Source organism: Alternaria postmessia, assembly GCF_024291825.1.
Source record: "Alternaria postmessia strain BMP 2775 chromosome Unknown scaffold_130, whole genome shotgun sequence".
NCBI lineage: Eukaryota > Fungi > Ascomycota > Dothideomycetes > Pleosporales > Pleosporaceae > Alternaria > Alternaria postmessia.
Genome location: NW_026260203.1, coordinates 1 through 20,961, shown reverse-complemented (window position 1 = coordinate 20,961; position 20,961 = coordinate 1). Strand labels below are relative to the sequence as shown.

Genomic DNA, 20,961 nt, shown 5'->3' with positions numbered 1-20,961 from the left:
GCGGTACGCAAGCCGAAAGTAACTCCTTTGTTCTGTGTCACAGCGGTACCTGGATTGCACGCTATATTGTCAACGATGTACCATGTGCATCGTGTTCACTGTGTGGGTTGGCCTCGGTATCCAAACTTCGAGCGACGCAAAATGAGCGTGTAGGGCTAAATGCGTGAAGCTTCGAAGGAAGTTGTAATCGATGGGAGTTGATGCATTATGCCAACAAGTGTTGCCCCGCCCCCATCATGCTAGACGTCGCTTACGACGCCACAACGCAACTTATGTGGCACGGGCCAGGCAAGGTTGCCTTAAGTCCGGGTAAAGTTCGTCCGATCTATCCCAAATCTATCAAAGCAAGCCAACATGTCAAAACTACGTCTTGAGGCGAGAGAAAAAGGTACTTGGGCAGGTCAGGACCTGGATTTGGTTCCCTTCATAGCGTGAGTCGCTAACCAGTCTCCGACTAGACGTTCGAACTGGAGGTCTTCCTATATGTACCCAACTCACGTAATGAAGTCAACCCAGATAGACAACAAGTTCTGCCCACTTAGCTCATGATCTTAACTGTGTCGACCTTTGCTTTACCTCCTCGTCAGCCCATATCATAAGATCCATGCCATTACCCAAGGCTGACAAGAGGCAAACAGATCCATTCACTAACGGATACATCGTGGCAGCCTAGGGATGAACCATCTTCCAGATATCAGTCGAAGCGAGGAGCAAGCACGCTTGAATACATGGCTGGGCAAGATTCTCAAACTGGCCTCCCTACGTTACCATACTAGCGATGGTAGACGTGCCGAAGTCAACTTCCATGGTTGTTATGCTAGCGGCTGGTATGATGCTATTCTCTTACTTACCACCTAAGAAATCTATCATGGTCAGGGCGCTTTACTTGAGAATACTGACTTTTGGATATGGCAGTAATCAGGTACTGTCGCAGGCATTCTGTTTGTTGGCGCAACTTTGTTGTGAACACTCACACATGTCGACCATGCTTGATGTACTTGTCCCATTGAACTAAGAAACATTGAAGGATTGCTCTATACTGCACCGCTCTACTTGATATATCCCTAATAATGCACGACTCATCACTGACTGAAATTTCACCACTCAAGCGCAAGTGCCAGCAGGGACAGCGCTGGGAGTGCCAACGCAGGAGAACTTCTTGCCACCGGTCACATTGACAGTGTTCCAGGTCCAGCCGCTGCAGTTGGCGCACTCAATAGCAACATTAGTTCCGCTAGCGACAACACCGTTACCACCAATGACGTTCTCGATAGTAAGACCAGTAATGGGAACGCCAGTGCCGGGGGCAACGTTCTTAGGAAGGTCACCACCGTTGTAGTTCTGCTCGATAAGGATACCATATCTAGCTAGCTATTAGAACAGGCGGAGGAGCAGGAAGTGGTACACATACTTGGTGATACCGCTGAGCGTGATGCCCTTGTAGGTAACCTTGTCAATGGATCCTTTACCATCGACAAACGACTTGACTCGGATGCCATTGGAGGAGTTGTTGATCTTGTTGTTGAGAAATTGCACGTTGCTGACTGTGTTAGAGGCAGTGCTAGATCCGTGACCGACCGATCCGACAGACAAGCCGTGACCACCGTTGCACTGTCCGTTCTGGAAAGTAATGCCCTAAACAATGGGTCAGCAATCATAAATGATCTTCCAGTATTCAGAACTTACGGTTCCAGAGTTGATGGCAACGCAGTCATCCTGGTTGTCGACGATAGCGCCGTCAATGACAATGTTGGAGCTAGCACCAATGTCAAAGCCATCAGTGTTGTGAGGCATCTTGTTCGCAGGCAAGCTGTTTCCGCTCTTGTTGTCAATAGTCATCTTATTGACCTTAAGGCCATTGCAGCCGTTGATGCTGACAGCCTGCACGGGTGTGTCCAACAGGTAGAGGTTGTTGATAGCTGAAGTGCCCAGCAAGTTGTGAGCAGCTAGGAACTTAGGCTTGGGTGTAGGACCGTTGCTGCCCAGACCATCCCAGTATTGGGCACCTTGGCCATCAAGGCGAGCGCCGGCCGCGCCAGTAACGGTGATGTCGGTACCACCGATCTTCAGGAGGGAGTCATCGAAGCCAACCTGGGCGAGCCAAGTGTTATGGCCCTGAAACGTGACAGTTGTGCCCTTGCTGAGCTTCGAAAGATCGAGCGTCTGGCCCTTGGGGACAGTGATCCCGTTGAAGGTGATGGAAGAGCAGCCAGGTGCAGCAGATGCAACAGCACTGGGACTAATGGTGCCGGTATAGGAACAGTCAGCACGCTTGACCAGCATGTCTGAAGAGGCGGCAGATATGTTGTCGATGGTAGGAGCTGCTGAGGCGATAGTAGCCACAGCGACAAATATCAAACTGGCGTGGAAGGCAGGCATTTTGGAAGTGCAAGGAGATTTAGTTATGAGTAGTCGGAAACGAAAGTCGATATTTGAAGAGAAGATAAGTGAAATCTGAAGATGTTCGTGAGGATGATTCTCTACAGGTCTTCTGCAGCAGCTCTTTATAGAAGTTCATGACGCTTTTCGATTGCTCCGGCTGTTGTATAGCCTCCTCGTACCCTTCACTGCCGAAGTACCCTACCTCTTTCAGCTTCAACTAGACTGATGACCATTCGAATCAGTTCATGTCGTTTAACTAAATCCAGTAGAACGTTAACCCATGCGAGCTGGTACATTACGAATTTAGGTTAGACTGGTATGATCGACTCGATTGTCGTTAAGTCCGGCTTTAACGATACGATAGTCGCGCCGGTTGCTAAATTGCCAAGGTATTCTCCACCAATTGCAACTTCTGGACATAGTAGATGTTCGTAACTATAATAGGCCCGACTGAACGTGTTGTAGTAGAATAGTTGGTGGAAATGAGAGGTCTACAAACATGTCGTTCCGTCTAGCTAGGCTAGGCAGTATCTGTGCACGCGCAGCGACCATGGTGTTGCAGTGGCGCAAATTCTGGGTCCGTGCATCTAATGCGCCGATTCGAGTGCCGTGAGTGCTTTCTACTGTGTCGGCTGAGGAGGGTCGTTCCGGCACGTTGTAGACAGCGGCAGCGCGTCGTAAGGTTTACGTTCGTGATATCTGAATGGGATTGGTGGATTCTCTCTTCTTTGGACTACAATTCGAGGCCGATTGGCGGAGAGAGTAGTGCTCGACGTCGAAGGTGCTCTGCAGTACCTTTAACAGAAGGGGAATTGTTGTGTGGGTGTATAGGTCGTACCACTTAACAGTCTGGCGACAACAGCTGTTGTATTAGTGTGCACAGCTCAAGTTCGTCTCTCGTTATTATGGTCGGTAAGCGCAGATCCTGGTCAGCTTGGCACGTTCGGGGCGAGGCCGCCTTGAGCGCATTGACAGAGTGAACTAATGCAGGGCACACACAGAGCCGCTATTCACGCTAACCATCCCAGCTAACATGGCAGCATAAGGACCGAAGATGCAGTTTCACCACTTTCCGAAAATTGCCGTCAGCACTGAAGGACGGTCTAGAAAGTCGTCGACTACGTGCCAAGCAGCGCAAGCTGTTCTAGAATATGTCGATGGTACATGAAGTGACAGTCTTTCGTTCAGCCGCGTGGTATGATTATTTCAACGCCAAGAGTAAGCAGGGTCAACCGGAGTAAAAGTGATAGGATCGCTTGGCAAGATGGCAGATGGACGCACAGTCTTCGTGCGCCTTCGGAGTTTCTGCTGCGCCTTCGGACAACGCTTATCGAAGGCGCAAGAGCGGTCTGTAGTGAAACACTTCTATACAGTCATGCTGAAAGCCGCCGAGGTTCATTAGCCCACTTCTAGTCATAGGCAATGGCAAAGCCCTTCAAGAGGTGCTTTTAGAAGCAAGGTAACGACACCGATCTTGTAAGTGATGTCAGGGACGTTTATCTTTCGAAATGCTTGCTTACAAAGTGTCTTCCGTAGTAGAAAAACAGACGAAGCTAGCTTACACTACTAGAGAAACAGGGTTGCCACATGTCCGACTAATGCTGTGAGATTTGAGACCGAGGCACCAATACATAAGCATACTATTGTCTATTGAAACAAACGCCTCCTAAACAAGAACACTCAAAGTTTCTTAACAAGAGCGAAGTGCACGCTCACATTTTCGGCAGGTCGTCTTTGACATCTTCAACAAATGCGGGCGTGCTTATATCCAGTGGGACAGCACACGAATTCGTCCCGTGTTCTTGGCGACAAGCTTCCTTTCGAGGATCGGCTCTATCCCCCCAAAGGTGTGAAGAACACGCATGGAGTCGATCTGAAGGATGTTTGGGTCGAAAGGACTACAACAAATGTCGGCACCACAATTTCAACGTTCCTAAACATGGCTTTCCCGAAATTTCTTCGAGCTCCAACACCTGTCACGGATGCTACATCTTTCATGGAAGGCGGGTGGAGTTGGGCGTGGATATCATCCACAAGGTGAATCAAGCCCGTGTCAGTCGATCTAGCCTACAAGAGATGCCGAAGTTCAATGTTCAGGGAACGAAAAGCATTGGCCGAAGGAACCCTGTTGCCTTAATTGGAAAGCTGGTGAGATGAAGCTCACATTCCAGGCAATGAAAAAGAGATGATAGCGTATGCTGCTGACATCGAACACCCAGAAGCAGAGTTTCGCACTAACATCAAGTGGTTGTAAGAAGTCAACATGATTACTAGAAACAAGATACGATATGATTTTATTGCGAGTCACACGTAACATGCAGCTTTAACAATCACGGTTTACAGATTGCCAGATTCGATTGAATCCCGACATGCAACGGGCATTCAGGTAGCTCTGGTTTATATCGATCTAGTTACCACATACCGGGCAGAAAGTATGCCAATCAGGATTGTCGCTACCACATTCGGAGCAGATCCAGATGTCGGTCCTGTGTGTTCTATAGGCCGGAGGTTCTGAGTCATTGAGTTTGTGTGTCGAGAGGTCGCAATCGTAACGTATTCGTAAAAATCGCTCCTCCACTAGGTTCTGAGACGTCTCTGATGGCTTTGCTTGTGGATCAGTTTCCCTCTCGCTGGCGGAATCAACATTTTCAGTTTCGAAAGTGCTCTCAGTGACGCCCGAGGCTAGCTGTTACACGGGGTTAGGCTATACTTCTCTAGGCTCGGTCCGTACTAAGGCGAGGTAGACTAAAGCGGTAGTCCGTGAGGTAATGTATAGAATGATCAGATGGAAAAGAGTTATCGTTGTAACTAAAGGATAAACAATACTAATTCTATAAACGATAGAATAACTAGTTGACAATCTGTGTGAGAGATAAACTATTTAAGTTAACCACAACGAGTGTAATAATGAAATCCGTCCATCCTTTATACCTATTGCAATCTGTTCCTGCTATCCCTTCTATCCTAAGTGCAAGGGATGTTTGTGATAGCTCTGCTATCCCGAGTAGTTCTGCCATCCCGGATGGTTAGCCTTGGCGGGATGTTAGTCACGTGATCCAGGCCCCGCCTTGGATCCACATCCTTCCATCGTGTCCGCCCGATGGTCTCTCTTCATGCGACCTTCATTAAAGAAGAAGCAACTCCTTGTTACCTTGTAACACTAGCCCACAGCTGAGACTATAACATATGTTAGCTTGTAAGGTTTCAGGGCATCCTCAAGCTTTGAGAGCTCACCATCTCATCTTCTTGTTCGCACATATCTTTTCAACGTTCATCGCACGGCATTCCCGACAAGAGGTGTCGCTCATACCGCCCTTGCGCTTGACTAACATGGTCATGTACACTATCTCTCCGGGTCTTATCACTTCACCCCAGTTCTGCAACTGGACCTCTTTAGTCAAGTCACTGCTCTCTAAGATGTATTCGTTGTGCTCAATCTTCTTGTGCCATGGCCGATTACCGTAGACGGTCAGCAGGAATAGATGCATTTGCTAATCTATATCAGCATACTTCCAGTTATCAACAGGGATCCGGTCTTATAGATAACTAACATGTGGAGACCCACACAATATCATGGGGATCGGAAGGAACGTGGTTGCTCTAGAAGCATCGTAGAGTTTGATAGGATCCTCAAGTTCGGTAAAGCTGCTCCCAGTGAGCTTGATGATGATAGTTTGACATCTCCAGTGAAACCTAAGCATATCGCCGATAACTTCATCAATACCAGCAATTGAACTTCTAGATAATGGGTCCTCCTCGTGGATGTTCCTATGACTACGGTGTTAGCTTTCGAGAATCAGGGGCCATCCGAGCTGTCCGCTGTCACTCACAGAAGGGATGTGAATAAATAGAACAAGCAGTTGCGCAAGCTGTTCCGCAGCTCGTTCAGATCGGTCATCATGCAGAAACTGGTTCCTTGTCTAGCTTTCGATTCGAAATCGTGAATAGCTTTACCGCAAACAAGCAAGACCTTTGTGATAATATCAGCTGGAGTATCTAGGTATGTCTCGCACGGTTGAAAGTTCAGTGCTGACACGTGTGGCTTCGCGATAGCTTCATATATGGATGAAAGAAGGGTTCGGATTCGATAACAATACGATTTTGTCTGGCAAGATCAGCTATTTACCAATCGAGTAGTATGAGAACTTACAGCTGTTGATGACGGGTAAATCAGAGACGCTTGAGAGATTAGGAAGTTGAGCCGTCGACAATTCTGAAGGAGTTCCGAATTGTAGCAGCTGTTAGCAGTTGAGGCTAGGATGAAGTACTTCCCGGCACTCACATCATGCGCTGGAAGTGGTAGGTCATCAGGTATCCTGGTGTAATGGTTAATGGAACCAATGATGGTTTGTGTGCTATGTCCATAGGAATTGGCATTGTTGATGAATGGCGGGGCTGTGCCCTCTCGACTCGTAATGGTAGCCATGGCTGCGTCATCACGAGCGAACATAATTTCGGATTGCTTAGATTAAATCAAGACATCTCGTATGCAGACCTCAACTGTCTCTTTGATGTACAAGAGTATCGCGAATGACTGAAGAAGGGTGGCCGACGTTCTATACGTAGTGGCGAAGTGCAGGAAAACTGAAGAGCGAAAATGCAAATGACACATAAGCTCAAGGTGGGAAAACAGGTCAGTATCCAGAGGCACCAATGGTAGAAACTTCCAGGACGATTGGCTTCTACGCGATGTCGAGCCCATGTCTGACGAGCCAGCTGAATACGCCACCAATGGCTACCCAAGCGCTCTGCACCCACGTTTATCCTTGAACGGAAACGGGGAAAGAAACAACGAGAACATTTATTGTCGGCGTAGCAGTCACTTGTCTCATGTGACCAGCTGGACATGTAACGATACGATTGGACCAAATTGAAATATCAATGTGAGTGTCGTACCCTCCACCACATTACTCTCGTCTCGTTCGACGCGGCAAGAGCCGGATAACGAACTTCATTCTCAGCGCGCACCCTTGAAAGCGGGCGAAATCAAGCCCATGAGGAACTCAGTTGGAAGAGCTACATCCGTGATGGTCTGCACGCTGGAATTATGTGCTCTCGCAGTCCCAACAAGACCGGGTTTGCCCTCGGTGATTGCCACAACCTGACGCGCTTCATCAAAAAGCTCCAATTCTCCAATTGAATATTTCGCTTTTGGAGGTGCTGCATCGAGCGCACTTTGAGAGACCTTCAAGCACTGACCTAGCTCGTATATCACTGTGTTGGTTTCGTTAGGCGCCGTGGCGTTGTGCGCTGCCTCGTCGACAGGGATGATCGGCTGAACACTGATCTGCATGCCTTCTATCTGCCCTGTGATCTTGCCTAGAGCGGTGGCAATGTTGTTTTGGAGGTCTTCGATGACTTTCCTGTCATTATTCGACTTGATGCTGCGACAGTGAGTTAGCTGCTATCTGTACGCGTCGGCGGGTATGAACGCACAGTACTACTAGGCCCATTACAATGTTGATCGTCAGCTTGTAGCTGTTGAGGCGGTACTTATAGGCTGAAAATGCCTTCTCCTTGAAGAGATATTTGAGCTTGTCTCGGACAGTCATGGTGCCCGTGATGGCTTTCGCCTTGATTTCATCACAAAGCTGCGAGAGACTCTCCATCGTCGGTTTGAAGTCTCTCAAACACTTTTGGAGATTACCAGACGTGTTGCTCTCCGATGTTCCCTTCAGACTGGCTTCCAGCGCCTCCAGGATCAACTGAATAGTCTGGACCTCATCGCTAAATTCTTTCAAATCGTTGTCAGCGCTTTTGTAAGAGACAACTGTTTCGTAAAGCTTCTTGCTACTTGTGATTGCTACACCCACGACGGTGATTATGCTAGCGACGACGCCGATTTCTGCGGCCATGGTTTAGAAGGGGCCGACAGTGCGATGCGATGTCGAAAGATTAGAGGTCAAGGAGGAGTGAGAGTTTGCGCATGCTGACTCCAAGAGTCAGAACCGTGGCGCAAGGGCGACACTCAGCGCCAGCCTTGCCAGATCTTCATGCGGAAGAGGGCGTGATCCAGAATTAGGCAAAGCCGGCGCATGCATTGTCAATATGCCTTGCCTTCCCACCGTAGTCTTTCTAAATGTGGCGGGGTACCACACTGGAGGTGCAAACGACAAGGCTGAGACATGCCGCTCAGTCGAAAAGCCGGACAGAGGAAGCGAGATTAGGCTGCAAGCACGGCATGCTGTTGGTAAACACCAAGTTATGTTGACGCTCAGCCTTGCATCTTCACAATCACCACCAAAGTCGATTTCGCCATTTCGAACCGATGCTCAGTGCAAGACGTCGTCCGGAAATAGATGTATAAAGTCTGTTCGTTGTGGTAGCGGTTGTAGGCGCCCCCACCAGATGAACAGACGCGTCTATCTAGCGCGCTTTCCCGCATCGCTACCATCACGTCACTCAGAACACACCAAGACATGCCAAGGTCGACGCGAATGAAACCAGTTGGGCGTTCTATAACCCCCAGTCAACCTTCCAAGATTTCATACACCGAGGAAGCCATGAGCGCAAGATAGCTCGATCTTTCCACCCGAAGAGGCCTGCTTTGACCAAGAAGACGAGGAAAGCTAATGCATACGCAGCTGGTCGTAATATAGCGGTACTGTACCAAGAGAAAGACAACGCTTCGGGTCACGCAGCAAAGCGATCGTTGCAGCTGGGTGAAAACATTCTCAAATCGATAGTTTCAGCTCGAAGGCACCAATACGAAATGCAGCTTCAGCCTCGCAGCGCGACCTTGTGACACCGCGAGGGACGTCACGTGCGATATGAATAACCATGGGCAGTGTATCGAAGCAATGCAACGTGCAATCATCGAATTGCGCGAACACTGCCAAACATCTATCGGCAAGCTTACCTTTACCTGGCAATTGGCCATCGCCGACCAAGTTGTGTGAGCAGAACAGCGCCACTACAGCGTCAACAATACAACGAGACGATGTTACGATAGGTCAGAGCCTAATTAGCAAGTTCTCGATGATTTGTACACCGAACGATAGTTTGTCGAGCGCAGCCCCGTAGAGCGGCAAAACGCGTTCCGGGGCACAAGGTAGCCGTGCGCCGTAGGCGCTAATTGGCGGGTGTGTTCCGTTCTGCTCTTTTTGTATTCATAAGCTCGACCCTTGCCGCATCCGGCTGCAGCGAGAACTCACTGCGTTGAATGAGGAGCCGAGCTCTTTTGAGGAATGCAGAAGTTCTGGGGAACTAGACGTGGCCAGTTGCAGAGTTCGGAACGCATAGCCCAGATTCACGATCGACCTCTCCTTGTCGCATTATGCGTCACTTCTCCAGCACTATTGTCAGCAACCATGAAATACACATCCGTCTTAAAACGGGGTAGTGCACCATGCAACCTACCACGCAACCTACCTCTTTAATCCTGAGACTTTTTATCCCAACAATCACGTTTGATGTTGGCCATGGTTCAAAACGATACTGGAGAGTTCAGGCGCAAGACCTCGCAGTTCAGGTCCGTCATACCTTCTGCGCAGTATCCAGCCGAGGCCGGTCGATATGTCCTGTACATGAACAACCTTTGCCCATGGGTCCACCGAACCCTCATTGTGCGATCTCTCAAGCACCTCGACGATATCATCGAGACTATCGAGGTCGATTCATACGCTCCTGGTAGAGGCTGGACTTTCTCTGGCAAATACGGCCCGGACAGGGATCCCATTACAAGCCTCAAGACCATGCCGGAAGTCTACGAGAAGCACCATCCTGGCTGTTTGGCGAATGGCATTGCTTCTGTACCTGTATTGTTTGATAAAAAGACTAGTAAGATGCATCCTGCTCGTGTGCCAACACCACAAAACTTAACACGCGTGATAGATACCATTGTCAACAACGAGAGCAGCGAGATTATTCGCATGTTCTATACAACTTCCGCGTCCATCGTACCACCCAACGCGACGCCAACACTGGACTTGCTTCCTGCCGACCTCAAAGACGAAATCGAAGCCATGAACACCTGGGTCTACGAACAAGTCAACAACGGCACCTATCGTGTCGGCTTCGCAACGAGTCCCCAAGCCTACAGTGCTGGCGTCGAGCGCTTCTACGACGGCCTCGGGCGCCTCGAGACGCATCTCTCCGATCCAGCGCACCGGCCTTATCTCTTCGGTACACGGCTTACTGAGGCTGATGTGCGCTTGTTTCCGACTATTGTGCGATTCGACATTGGCTACGTTGGGTTTTTCAATCGCAGGCCGGGCGATGCGAAATTTATTAGGGACTGGTATCCAAACGTGGACAAGTGGCTGAGGACGTTGTATTGGGACGAGAGTGTAGAGACTAGCGGCGCTTTCAAGAAGAGTGTTGATTTTTCGAAGATGAGAGAGGGTGTTGCGAAGGTTGAAGGTATTGATAATGACTTTAAGCTGCCGGATATAGATATTCTGCCATTAGAGAGCGTAGCGTAGAAGACGCAGTAATCTTCCAATGTCAGCTTTCTACAACTTTGCACGACAACAGGTAGTCTCTGGAGCCTTGGTGATGACCTCGTTTAAGTGCAGAAGAATCGTGCACTCTATTACAGCTTACCCGCGATAAACACACATCTAATACGTCACGGACTGCCATATAAATACTATCTACATCGTCCGCTTACTTTTTTGACATGTCACGCACAGATGATACCTTTTTTCAAATGATTTGTATCAAGAATTACTCACAGCGTTTCCGCATATACAAAGCTCAGAAGACGTTAGGGAAGACAAGAGTTGAGTAATACACGCTAAGAGATCCTAGACCACGGTACGGACCGGATGGGCGATCGATCCGGGGACCAGATGGGGCTTTGTAATCCACCCAATCAGTCGGGTAAAGAATGAACCACACTGGAAACTTTCAAGTAGTTACATAACTATATTTCCCGAGCATCTTGACAGATGCTCGAGTTTCACTGTCAATGCATAAGTGTCTATCCCCATCTGTACTATTGATTGCCGGTGTGGTAGCAAAGTCTGCGCTTGTTTGCAGAAACTCAGCCGTCCACCCCTTCCTCACACTACGCACAATGGGCAACGCAACCTCTGAACCTACCGTACCATCTATCGCCGTTCCTTCAGCTCCCCTCGCAGAAGCACAGCCAGAAGGAACATTGTTACCCCTAACATCATGGGAGTACAAGCAATACAACCAACTCGCCATCAAGATGGACTACTTTGTGCGTTCTCTTGCCCTCTAATCAAGCCAACCTAATTTGAAATTCCATTTACTCACACAATTCCCCATACAGCACAACATATTCCGCGACTCATGGCGCACAATGGCCACAGCGTGCCAGAACGGCGCCCCCTTCCCACCACAAACCTCACTATCTTCCTTCCTCGACGCAGCACTGCACTTCTGCACCCACCTAAAAGGCCACCACGACCTCGAAGAAACCTACTACTTGCCCATCTTGGCGCGCAAAATGCCGTGCTTCGCAAAGGAAATGGAGATGCCGAGCCAGCACAAGCAGATCCACGGCGGCTTGCTGGAGCTGAAGCGGTTCCTGGAGGGCAAGCAGCGAGATTTAGAGAAAGGCCAGATGATGGAGAGTAGTAACGGTCAGGGATTTGAGTGGGAGAGGATGAAGGAGATTATGGATACGTTTGGGGATGCGCTTTGGCGGCATTTGGATGAGGAGGTTGAGATGCTGGGCGCGGAGAATATGAGGAGGTATTGGACTTTGGATGAGATGCGATGTATGCCTTTCTGACGTTGCGGTATAGAGCGTTTCTTATGCTGTGTTTGTACGCGGTGAGGGACGGAGTTGTTTCTTTGTTGACGGGCTTGGTAGTGCGCTTCTTGACCACATAATGGTATGCGACATCATGTGGATCGAAAACCGTCTTTGATGATCTGTACGGACGAGGCTTACTTTGTGTATGATATCACACCGCGACTGAGTTCCAATATATATCTCCGCAGCATGATTCCAAACACGTCAGCGAAATACCCTTTCTGGTACAAGACAGCATGCGTCCATGCAGTCTCCTTACTCCCCACCTTACCAACTACTAGACGACTTACCGGCCCGCTAGCCCGGATCAACAGTCCAAAGCTCAGAAGCCAGTACAAATCAGGGAAAAGTGCTATACTTTGGCATACTTGAAGACCATCGGGTGGCCAGAACGTCTAAAAAGTATCGATACAGTTGGAGTGGAGATGGATGTACGAGAGGGTACATATGCTACACCGGATTCGGCTTAGAGGCTAATCCTCATCAACCACCACCCAGAATCACTTCGTCAGGAAGCACAATAAATCGGACACTAATAATCACCAACTCTTTTAAATCCAGCCGGAAAGAACACACAATACAGTAGATTTCAACATACCGCTTCCACTGAAATCAAAACTCGTCCTAGATACCAACATCCCAAAAAGAACAAACAGTCATGCGTCAGGTCACCATCTGAAAGCCTGCCGCCATCTTCCTTCCCATACGCTCCTTTCCGCCCCACAATACTTTAAATGCGCACCTCTGCACACGACATCATGATGCATCACCACTACACCCTAAACTGTTGTTTGTGATTCTAAATCGTCTTCATTCCATGACTTTTCTTGGCATTTGGACGTAATGTCGACCATGCTACCGTGGGGATAAATGTAGTACTTATACAGCGCCCCGGTTAATGTGGAGAGCAGCGAGTTGGGAGCCATTCGACATCTTCGCTTGTCTCTCTACCCCATTGTTCCTTCGTAAAAAGCTAGACTCGTAGCTTTTTCCTGGCACAGCTCTTGCTGGCCCCGAAAGCGTGGTGTCGCGCTTTGAAACTGCCTTCGCCAGTGGCATGTCACTTGAGAAACGCCAAACTCCATGCAGTGTGCCTACCCGTCAATTCAAGCCTCCTGTTCCCTCTGCTGCCTTCCCTTGCCGCCACCTCGCCTGTCACCACCCTTGCCCCTGTTGTCACCATCCTTCTTGCCATCGCCAGCGAGCGGGTCGCCGCCGCCCATGGTAAGTGCCGCAGTTGCGAGACGATTCGAGAGGTCGATCTGTGTGCGAATGGTGTTTGCGAGGTATGATACGACGAGGACGTCTTGGATGTGCGCGTTGCTGTGGCAGGTCACGTTAGCAGAGGGCCAAAGGTACAAGTAGGGGGATGGAGACGTACAAATCACGTTCAATGTCGGCGGGCTCAACCTTTGGCGCCAGGCTGAGGGCGTTCATGAGGAACTGTCCCAGCGCAGACGACGGCTCGGCCTCCTCGTCCAGGACGTTGTTAACGTAGTTGGAGACGCGCTCGAGCATGTCCAGGACGTGTGTGATGGCGCGCTCCAGGGAATCGAGATCGGTCATGACGTCCTGTGACCGGTCCTCCTTGTCCTTTGCCGACGAAATGAGCTCCAGGCCCGACCTCTCTGCCTCGCCGTACTTGATCTCGTGGGGCACAGGGATGAAGAGGCACGAGTCTGCGGCGCGCTCAGCCGTCACGCCAATGGGCGCGGAGATGTACGTCTTGGACTCGATGTCCTTTCCAGGAACGGTGGAGACGGTGAGATGGACGGCCGGGTGTGGCCATGTGCCGTCGCCTTGCTGGCTGTAGAAGTTCTGGATGAGGGCGGAGAAGGTGTTGAGGTCGCTGCTGGTGGCGTACCAGCCGACGAGAACCTCGCGGGGGTTTGCGCGGAGATGCAGGGCGAGCATCTGCTTCTGGTAGTCCATGTCGACCTCGACCTGCTCGGCCGTCTCGGTGTGGGGGACGGCATAGCAGTTGCGGATCTCAATTTCGGTGCCGTCTTCGCTGCGGGTGCCGAGGAGGGTGCCGATGACGCGTTCTTGCTCGGCGGGGCGGCGGAGGGAGTGGTCGAGGATGGAGAAGACGGCCTAGTTTTGGGTGTCAGAGAGCAGAGCAGGCAGCCTCTCACTGCGGTTGTCGCATACCTGGGGCTGGATGGCGACGTTCAGCGGGGCAGTCGACGGCTGGGCGCCCATGGGGGCAGGGCCGAGCGGGCGCGCGAGATGGAGGAAGGAGTCGTTCTCGGCCATGGTGACGGTAATGGCGGTGCTGAGGCGTGGGCGTGGGTGGTGGTGGTGAGGCGCTCGGAGGACGTCAAATGTGCTTGGTGGGGCACACGGTCGATATTGTGAAAGAAACCTGGGCAGGTGCGTTCGCTTGCACGGACCATCTGAACTTTTTTTGGTGGACGCTGCGGGCTAGCATGGCTTTCAAGTATTGTTCAGATTGAAACAACACCACCTCGAATATACGATAAAACCTTCAAATCTCGCGCATTAAAGTACCGCGACTCTATTCCTTGCGCAATTAGCACTGCGCACACACACTGAGGCCTTCACCCAACTTACATCGCTCGGCGCGTCCCGAATGGCGCCAATGAGAGGTCGAGGCGGAGGCGGCTCCCGTGGACGGGGAAGGGGTGGCGGGGGAATGGCAAGAGGCAGAGGTGGCATGAGAGGCCGTGGAAGAGGCGGAAGCAGAGGCGGAAACAGAGGCGGTTTTGCAGCAGCGAGAACACGAGATGAGGTCGAAGATTCGTGAGTACGGATATTGGTCGCAGGCGCATCAGCCCAGTACTGACAATAGGCTCCAGAAACGTCCACATGCGCGAACCATCCATGTCCGACGACAGCGAATCCGACGCCTCAGACGACGCTGCCTCAGACGAAGAGGAAGAAGAAGCGCAGCCAATCTCGAATGCGTATGCCTCTCTCCTGCAGTCCTTCTCGTCGCGCAATACTGGCTCCGACGAACATCGGAAGAAGAGACGGAAGTTGGGACACGACGAACCTGAACCCGACGTCGAAGTGGATGACGAATCTTCCACGCTAGAAGCCGAAGACGCTGTGGCTGAGGAAGAGGAAGAAGAGATGGACAACGACGAGGTCTCGGACGAAGACGACCAAGAAGAGCAGAAGCTCGAGCAAGCCTACGAAAGACACTTTGCGAACCCAGACGAGAACGAACTAGCGATGCGCCTAGAGCGAATAGCAGCCAACCAATGGACGTCACAAAAGCTCGATCGGAAACCTGGGCTGGGGGCTGGAGTACTTCAGGTTCCCAGCGACGAGGTCAAGACGCCCGTTAGGAAGCTTCGAAGCGTCCGCGATGTTGAGTTAAAAGCGCGGCTTGTCGAAAATGCACAAAAGAGAATCGGCAATTTTGATGAACTGGAACAAGCCATCACACCCTCGATATTCGGCTATCAGGACCTGTTGTTCGGCGCGAGGACAGTTCAAAATGCCAGCCGCCTGCGCGACATCACCTGTCTACACGCGTTGAACCACATCCTCATGACACGCGATCGCGTTCTGAAAAACAACGCCAAACTCGCCCAGGCAAAAGACGACGACACCGACACCGAATACCGCGATCAAGGCTTCACCCGTCCCAAGATCCTCTTCTTGCTAGAAACAAAACAAGCATGCGTTCGCGCCCTAGACAGCATAACCGCTCTCCACGATTTCGAACAGCAGGAGAACAAGAAGAGATTCCTCGACAGCTTCTCCCTCCCAGAAGACAAGTTCTCTGAAGACCGGCCAGCAGACTTCCGAGACTTGTTTGAAGGAAACGACGAGAACGAATTTCGCATCGGCGTAAAACTCACTCGAAAGACGCTGAAATACTACTCGACGTTTTACAACTCTGACATCATCTTTGCCTCGACACTAGGCCTGCGTCGCGCCATCGAATCTGGAGACCCCAAGAAACGCGACTCGGATTTCCTGTCGTCGATTGAAATGGTGATTATGGAGCAAGCAGACGCCGCTCTGATGCAGAACTGGGAACACGCCGAGTTTGTCTTTGAGCATTTGAACCTCCAGCCCAAGGACTCCCACGGCTGTGACTTTAGCCGTGTGAGGAACTGGTATCTAGATGGCCACGCGGGCTTCGTCCGCCAGACCATTGTCCTGAGTGCTTTTCTGACGCCCAAGATCAACACGCTGTACAACAGACATATGCGGAATTTTGCAGGCAGGCTCAAGTACACGGCAGACCACACCGCGGGGCTCATCGAAACTCTGTCTTATGGCATTAAGCAGACTTTTCTCCGCTTCGACTCGCCATCCCATCTTACGGACCCGGATGCTAGGTTCAAGTACTTTTCCACGACCATCCTGCCGTCCATCACACGGCTGCCTAAGCCGGTAGAAGGTGGCCTTGGCGTCCTTGTCTTCATACCGAGTTACCTGGACTTTGTCCGCATCCGGAATTCTCTCGTCGATACGGATATCGCGTATGCTTCCATCTCAGAGTACACGGATGCAACCGACGTGCGTAAAGCACGTAGCCACTTTATGAATGGCAAACATTCGGTGTTGCTGTATACGGGTCGCGCGCACCATTTCCACCGCTATAATCTCCGCGGCGTGAAGAGGGTCGTGTTTTACGGTGTACCGGAGAATCACATCTTTTACGACGAGGTTGTGGGATTCGTGGGGAAGAGTGTGGAGAGGGCGGAGATTAGTCGTGCGGAAGCGAGTGTTAAGGTGTGCTTTTCGAGGTGGGAGAGGTTGGAGTTGGAGAGGATTGTGGGGTCGAAGAGGGTGGGGAAGATGGTGGGTGATAAGGGGGATGTGTTTGATTTTGTATAAGGGTTATGGAAAGCCATCTAGTAGGGTGAGACTTTGGGGACAAGCTGGGCAGTATTGCAACATCGTTTTAACTCCACCAAAAGAAGACGGCTGTTATCCCCATAGCCTGTACACTAGTCAACCACGCCCCGATCGCAACGCCCGTCTGTGCATCGCTCATTTTCCACGCGTAGATTCCCGCAATAACACCACTTAGTAACAAGAGCAAACACATCAACGCAGCGAACAGTGGCCAATCAGGGCTTTCTTCAAGATGAATGCCCCAGTCATGATTGCTAGGCCCCAGTGGAGGCTTGACTTTCCACGGCAGCCGGTTACCCCAAAACACGTCAGGGTGTTGTGATGTAGGGGCGTAGAAGTGATGGAAGAAAACTCGACTGTCCATGGGGGGTATCTCCATAGGGCAAGGGTCGTAGTCGTAATTATGTTTGACTTCGGTGGGTGGTGGTATTGAGGGGGTTTCGTAGTTGAGGGAGACGGTCCGTTTTGTTCCAAGAAGGAACTGCAACTATGTTAGTCATGGGGTATGAATGGTGATGAAGATCTGGGACGGACCTTCACAAAGATGGCTCTATTTGGCTTCTTGAACCGCGCCCATGTTGGGAGTATCGAGTGACGGGTGCTTTCATATTTCTCTCGTATCTTTGCGAAGAGTTCGCCATCGCTGACGGTAAGACTAGGGCGGGCGAGCTCACTCATTTCAAGCTTGTACTTTCCAGTTTCAATGCACAATTGTAAGGCAGTCGATAGCGGTGGCTTGACAGTATTAAGTTGTGATGACACTGCGTTACTCACAAGATTGTTCGGATCATTGGAGCTACTACTGCCTGATCCAGGCATATTGTACCCTACTGTCTGGGCTTGTCTTGTGTGCGCTTTCTTTGGTTGTGGTATCGGTGCAGAAGCACCATGCTGTGAGCTTTGACCAGACCGTTGTTTTAGTTGGGCGGCAAGTCGATCGAGAGATCCCGGTGTCTTTTCTTCAAAATCACCGTAGAGAGATTCCCCGCAAGTCTGTCAAGTAAGCGAGTGTAAATTGTTGGTGGTTGCAGGAAATCGCTTACACAAGTCCACTCCAGTCTCTTATAACCAGGACGCACTTTCGGTCGTACAAGCTCCCGAATCATCCTAATGAAAGTTGTCCATGTTGAGCTGTGAGCATTCTTATCATCGTGATTTGTATAATCCAAAGGGATCTGTTCGTCTGGAACTGTGAAAAAGATCTTTTCGTTCGAATGCTCACGACGTGTGGGAAATGGGGTTGGCCCAAGCTGATCTGGCATGTACACTGATAGCGAGCTACGAGGACTCCGAAGCTTTGATTCCGTATAAGTGAGGCTCTTTTCAGTGGACGGCATTAGAGGCCTCTTTTGTTTCTCAAGAGATTGCACCCTCTGCCTATTCCAATTGCTCAACTTTGACTTCCTCTTGAAACGTGTACTTGGAAGTGCCTGTTCAACATCTTTTGGCTTATCAGTTGGCAACCGGGCCTGCTTCCTGGCATCCTTAATCCGCGCCAAGAGCTTCGTATATCTCTGTTCGAACCCGCGTACTCCGTCGTGCCCATCCTTTTCCTCAAGAATGAACGTCGAGAAGATTTCAATGCGCACCGTTTCAACAAAGTCAATCCACCTCGGGGCGATAGCTTTAGGTAAGATCGCAAGTTTGTCGCCTGGCTCGATCAGGTTCAGTCGAAAGAACGTTGGTTGCGTCCCGAGGGGAGCATCATATATGTGTCTGCGGCCAGACCAAGGTTCGCGTATATCACCGTTTGACTTTCGTACGACACAATCGAAATACGCGTCTGAGCCTTCGTAACTGCCGTGTTTGTCTGGATACTCACTCCATACTTCGTCATGACTGCAGGTGATGATAATCTTGCGGACAGGAAGATGGCTTGCACCATCAATGGGGTCGCTGAGAAGGTATGGGACGTTCCTCTTGGCTTCCCCTGCATTGGTCTCAAGTGGCTCACGGCGCTCGAAAGTTGATTTGACCCAGTATTCAGCTTGATCAATAATTTGTCGAGCGACGTAGGCTGGTAGACGCGATCCACTTGCTCTGTCCCGTATCATTGCATATACTCGATATTGATCTTCTCTTGTGACGGGAAAGTGGACATCTTGTTCTTCAATGTCCTCATATGCTCTGATCTTGGCGTTTACTCCTTGCTCCATCTTCTCATCCGATGCTTCTAATCCTGCAACGTATCGGGCGGGAACCTTCTCCATCTCCTTCCAGAAATCGTCTGCACACTCGACGGTCAGAGGAATCTCACCCTGACATGTCAAGTCCCACTTGATACTTTGAAGCACTGTGTCGAAAACGATAATATCACAGACGGATCTCAATGATTCAAGGAACAGACCAAGCCGGTCCCACTGGATTGAACCATAGTAGCGCCGATCAAAACCGTCCAGAAGTATTATTGCATGTCTCTTTTGACACATACGCTGAAGACAACCCCGGATGTTAATTTCATTGGGCTCGCAACCTTTGTTGAAAACTTCCGATAGTAGCCCAATATCTTCTGGGAACTGAGTGAGAAGCTGCCAACATAGTGTGGCAATAACACTTCGAACGTCGCCTTTCGAGAAGGTTTCCTTAGAGAAGAAATAAGCTACCGTACGCTCATCTTCTCGGAGCTTCTCGATGACTCTTGCCGCTACCTGCGTTCTTCTTACCCCGAGAATTTCAGAGATCCACAATATGCGATTGCCTCCCCTCACGGATTTGGTGGACCAATCAACATACTCTTTCTTAGAAAGAAACCAGTCGCAATCGGGCGAGAGAACGGTGTTGGTGTACGCGTGGTATATATCTTGGACCTCAGATTTAGGCCGCAACCACTCTTTAATTTGATGCACTAATCCATTTTCAGTGTATCGCTTGCTTTCAGCAGTCCATCTCTCAATCGCTTCCCAGGATCTGGAAGGATTTTGAGAAAAGATCATTGTAACACCGCTATGAAGACGTGACAGCGGTACTGCAACTTCTTTCCGTAGCGCTATCATTTTGCTGGAGAAGCGCTCGTAATATGCGATCTTCATATAGAACTTGGAGGTGACGGATTTCATGTCCTCGGTTTTAACTTCGCTTTCGTTCAGGCCCATGGAGGATACCATCTCTACTTCCGTGTTCAGAAGAGATTTCCATATCGCTGCGATATCGTCCTGGAGACTATGAGGGAAGAGACCTCTCTTCATAATCTTTTGGACAGCTTCCAGTAACCTTTTCAGAATATCCAGGAAAGCTGTGTGTTCTTTCACCAGTCCCTCCAGATCCAGCTCCGACAGTGCTCGACCGACATCTCGGAGAACACTTGCAGCCGCAACAGGGTCTCTGTCTGAAGACCAAAAGGACATTTTTCGCATCAGGGCTGGGCCCTTCTTGTGAGTTGTGAACGACGGCTAAGATTCAAGATCTGTACTCGTGGTACGAAGTAGGCACTGTGAGAGATACAACAAATGGTAATACTCTAAGGTGATCATGGTCTTATCAAGTGTGTCTGGACTTCCCCGCATTGTGCAAAGTGCGGCTGACGTGCAGCCGCCACACCAGAAATCAACACTCGACTTACAAGTTCTTGGCGAGTTCGAGGCTATCTGGGGTCTAGAGCGTGGGTATCCAATCCAATGGCTAGTGGCTGACCACACCAGCGACCCCTCTTTTCTGGCCCCCAATTGCCGCCTATTCTTTCTTCTTTCTTGTTACATATCTGCTATGTCTTTCTTGACTCAGTCAAATGCTAGAGACCAGCACTTTCGCATCTTGCCGAAACCTCGAGCGACTGCTTGGCCTATTCGATAATGGCGCAAAAGTACCGATCCTCCTCGTTCGACGATCGCCTAGCCTCTTTCAGGATGGAGGTGGAGCAATGGTATCAATACCAACCACTAGACACAGAGTTGCTAACAATCAATCCAAACTGATGAGACTGACTGACTGACTGATTGCTTGGCAGTCAGTTCAGTGTCAGTTTAGAGCTCTCGTCTTATCAGTCAGTTCAGTTTAGAGCTCTTAAACTG

The 20,961-nt window shown here is 50.2% G+C and overlaps 7 protein-coding genes across 7 annotated transcripts; 3 read left to right on the top strand and 4 right to left on the bottom strand.

The window, feature by feature from the left end:
• Positions 1 to 1,104: 1,104 nt before the first annotated feature.
• J4E82_010504 (uncharacterized protein) lies at positions 1,105 to 2,379 on the bottom strand (the record flags this gene model as incomplete). Its single annotated transcript, XM_051736716.1, has 3 exons — positions 1,105 to 1,363; positions 1,412 to 1,635; positions 1,687 to 2,379. 3 exons carry the CDS (start codon positions 2,377 to 2,379, stop codon positions 1,105 to 1,107), a joined length of 1,176 nt encoding a protein of 391 aa, XP_051583516.1.
• A 4,960-nt stretch (positions 2,380 to 7,339) lies between these two features.
• Positions 7,340 to 8,237, bottom strand: J4E82_010503 (uncharacterized protein; the record flags this gene model as incomplete). Its single annotated transcript, XM_051736715.1, has 2 exons — positions 7,340 to 7,766; positions 7,819 to 8,237. The coding sequence occupies 2 exons, from the start codon at positions 8,235 to 8,237 to the stop codon at positions 7,340 to 7,342; spliced, it is 846 nt and encodes a 281-aa protein (XP_051583515.1).
• Positions 8,238 to 9,803: 1,566 nt separating this feature from the next.
• Positions 9,804 to 10,805, top strand: J4E82_010502 (uncharacterized protein; the record flags this gene model as incomplete). Its single annotated transcript, XM_051736714.1, has 1 exon — positions 9,804 to 10,805. One exon carries the CDS (start codon positions 9,804 to 9,806, stop codon positions 10,803 to 10,805), a length of 1,002 nt encoding a protein of 333 aa, XP_051583514.1.
• Positions 10,806 to 11,401: 596 nt separating this feature from the next.
• J4E82_010501 (uncharacterized protein) lies at positions 11,402 to 12,088 on the top strand (the record flags this gene model as incomplete). Its single annotated transcript, XM_051736713.1, has 2 exons — positions 11,402 to 11,551; positions 11,624 to 12,088. 2 exons carry the CDS (start codon positions 11,402 to 11,404, stop codon positions 12,086 to 12,088), a joined length of 615 nt encoding a protein of 204 aa, XP_051583513.1.
• Positions 12,089 to 13,218: 1,130 nt separating this feature from the next.
• Positions 13,219 to 14,368, bottom strand: J4E82_010500 (uncharacterized protein; the record flags this gene model as incomplete). Its single annotated transcript, XM_051736712.1, has 3 exons — positions 13,219 to 13,435; positions 13,494 to 14,206; positions 14,264 to 14,368. The coding sequence occupies 3 exons, from the start codon at positions 14,366 to 14,368 to the stop codon at positions 13,219 to 13,221; spliced, it is 1,035 nt and encodes a 344-aa protein (XP_051583512.1).
• A 491-nt stretch (positions 14,369 to 14,859) lies between these two features.
• Positions 14,860 to 16,933, top strand: UTP25 (rRNA-binding ribosome biosynthesis protein utp25; the record flags this gene model as incomplete). Its single annotated transcript, XM_051736711.1, has 2 exons — positions 14,860 to 14,864; positions 14,932 to 16,933. The coding sequence occupies 2 exons, from the start codon at positions 14,860 to 14,862 to the stop codon at positions 16,931 to 16,933; spliced, it is 2,007 nt and encodes a 668-aa protein (XP_051583511.1).
• A 513-nt stretch (positions 16,934 to 17,446) lies between these two features.
• On the bottom strand, positions 17,447 to 20,298 carry J4E82_010498 (uncharacterized protein; the record flags this gene model as incomplete). The annotated part of the gene is made up of 2 exons (XM_051736710.1): positions 17,447 to 17,947; positions 18,325 to 20,298. 2 exons carry the CDS (start codon positions 20,296 to 20,298, stop codon positions 17,447 to 17,449), a joined length of 2,475 nt encoding a protein of 824 aa, XP_051583510.1.
• Positions 20,299 to 20,961: the final 663 nt, after the last annotated feature.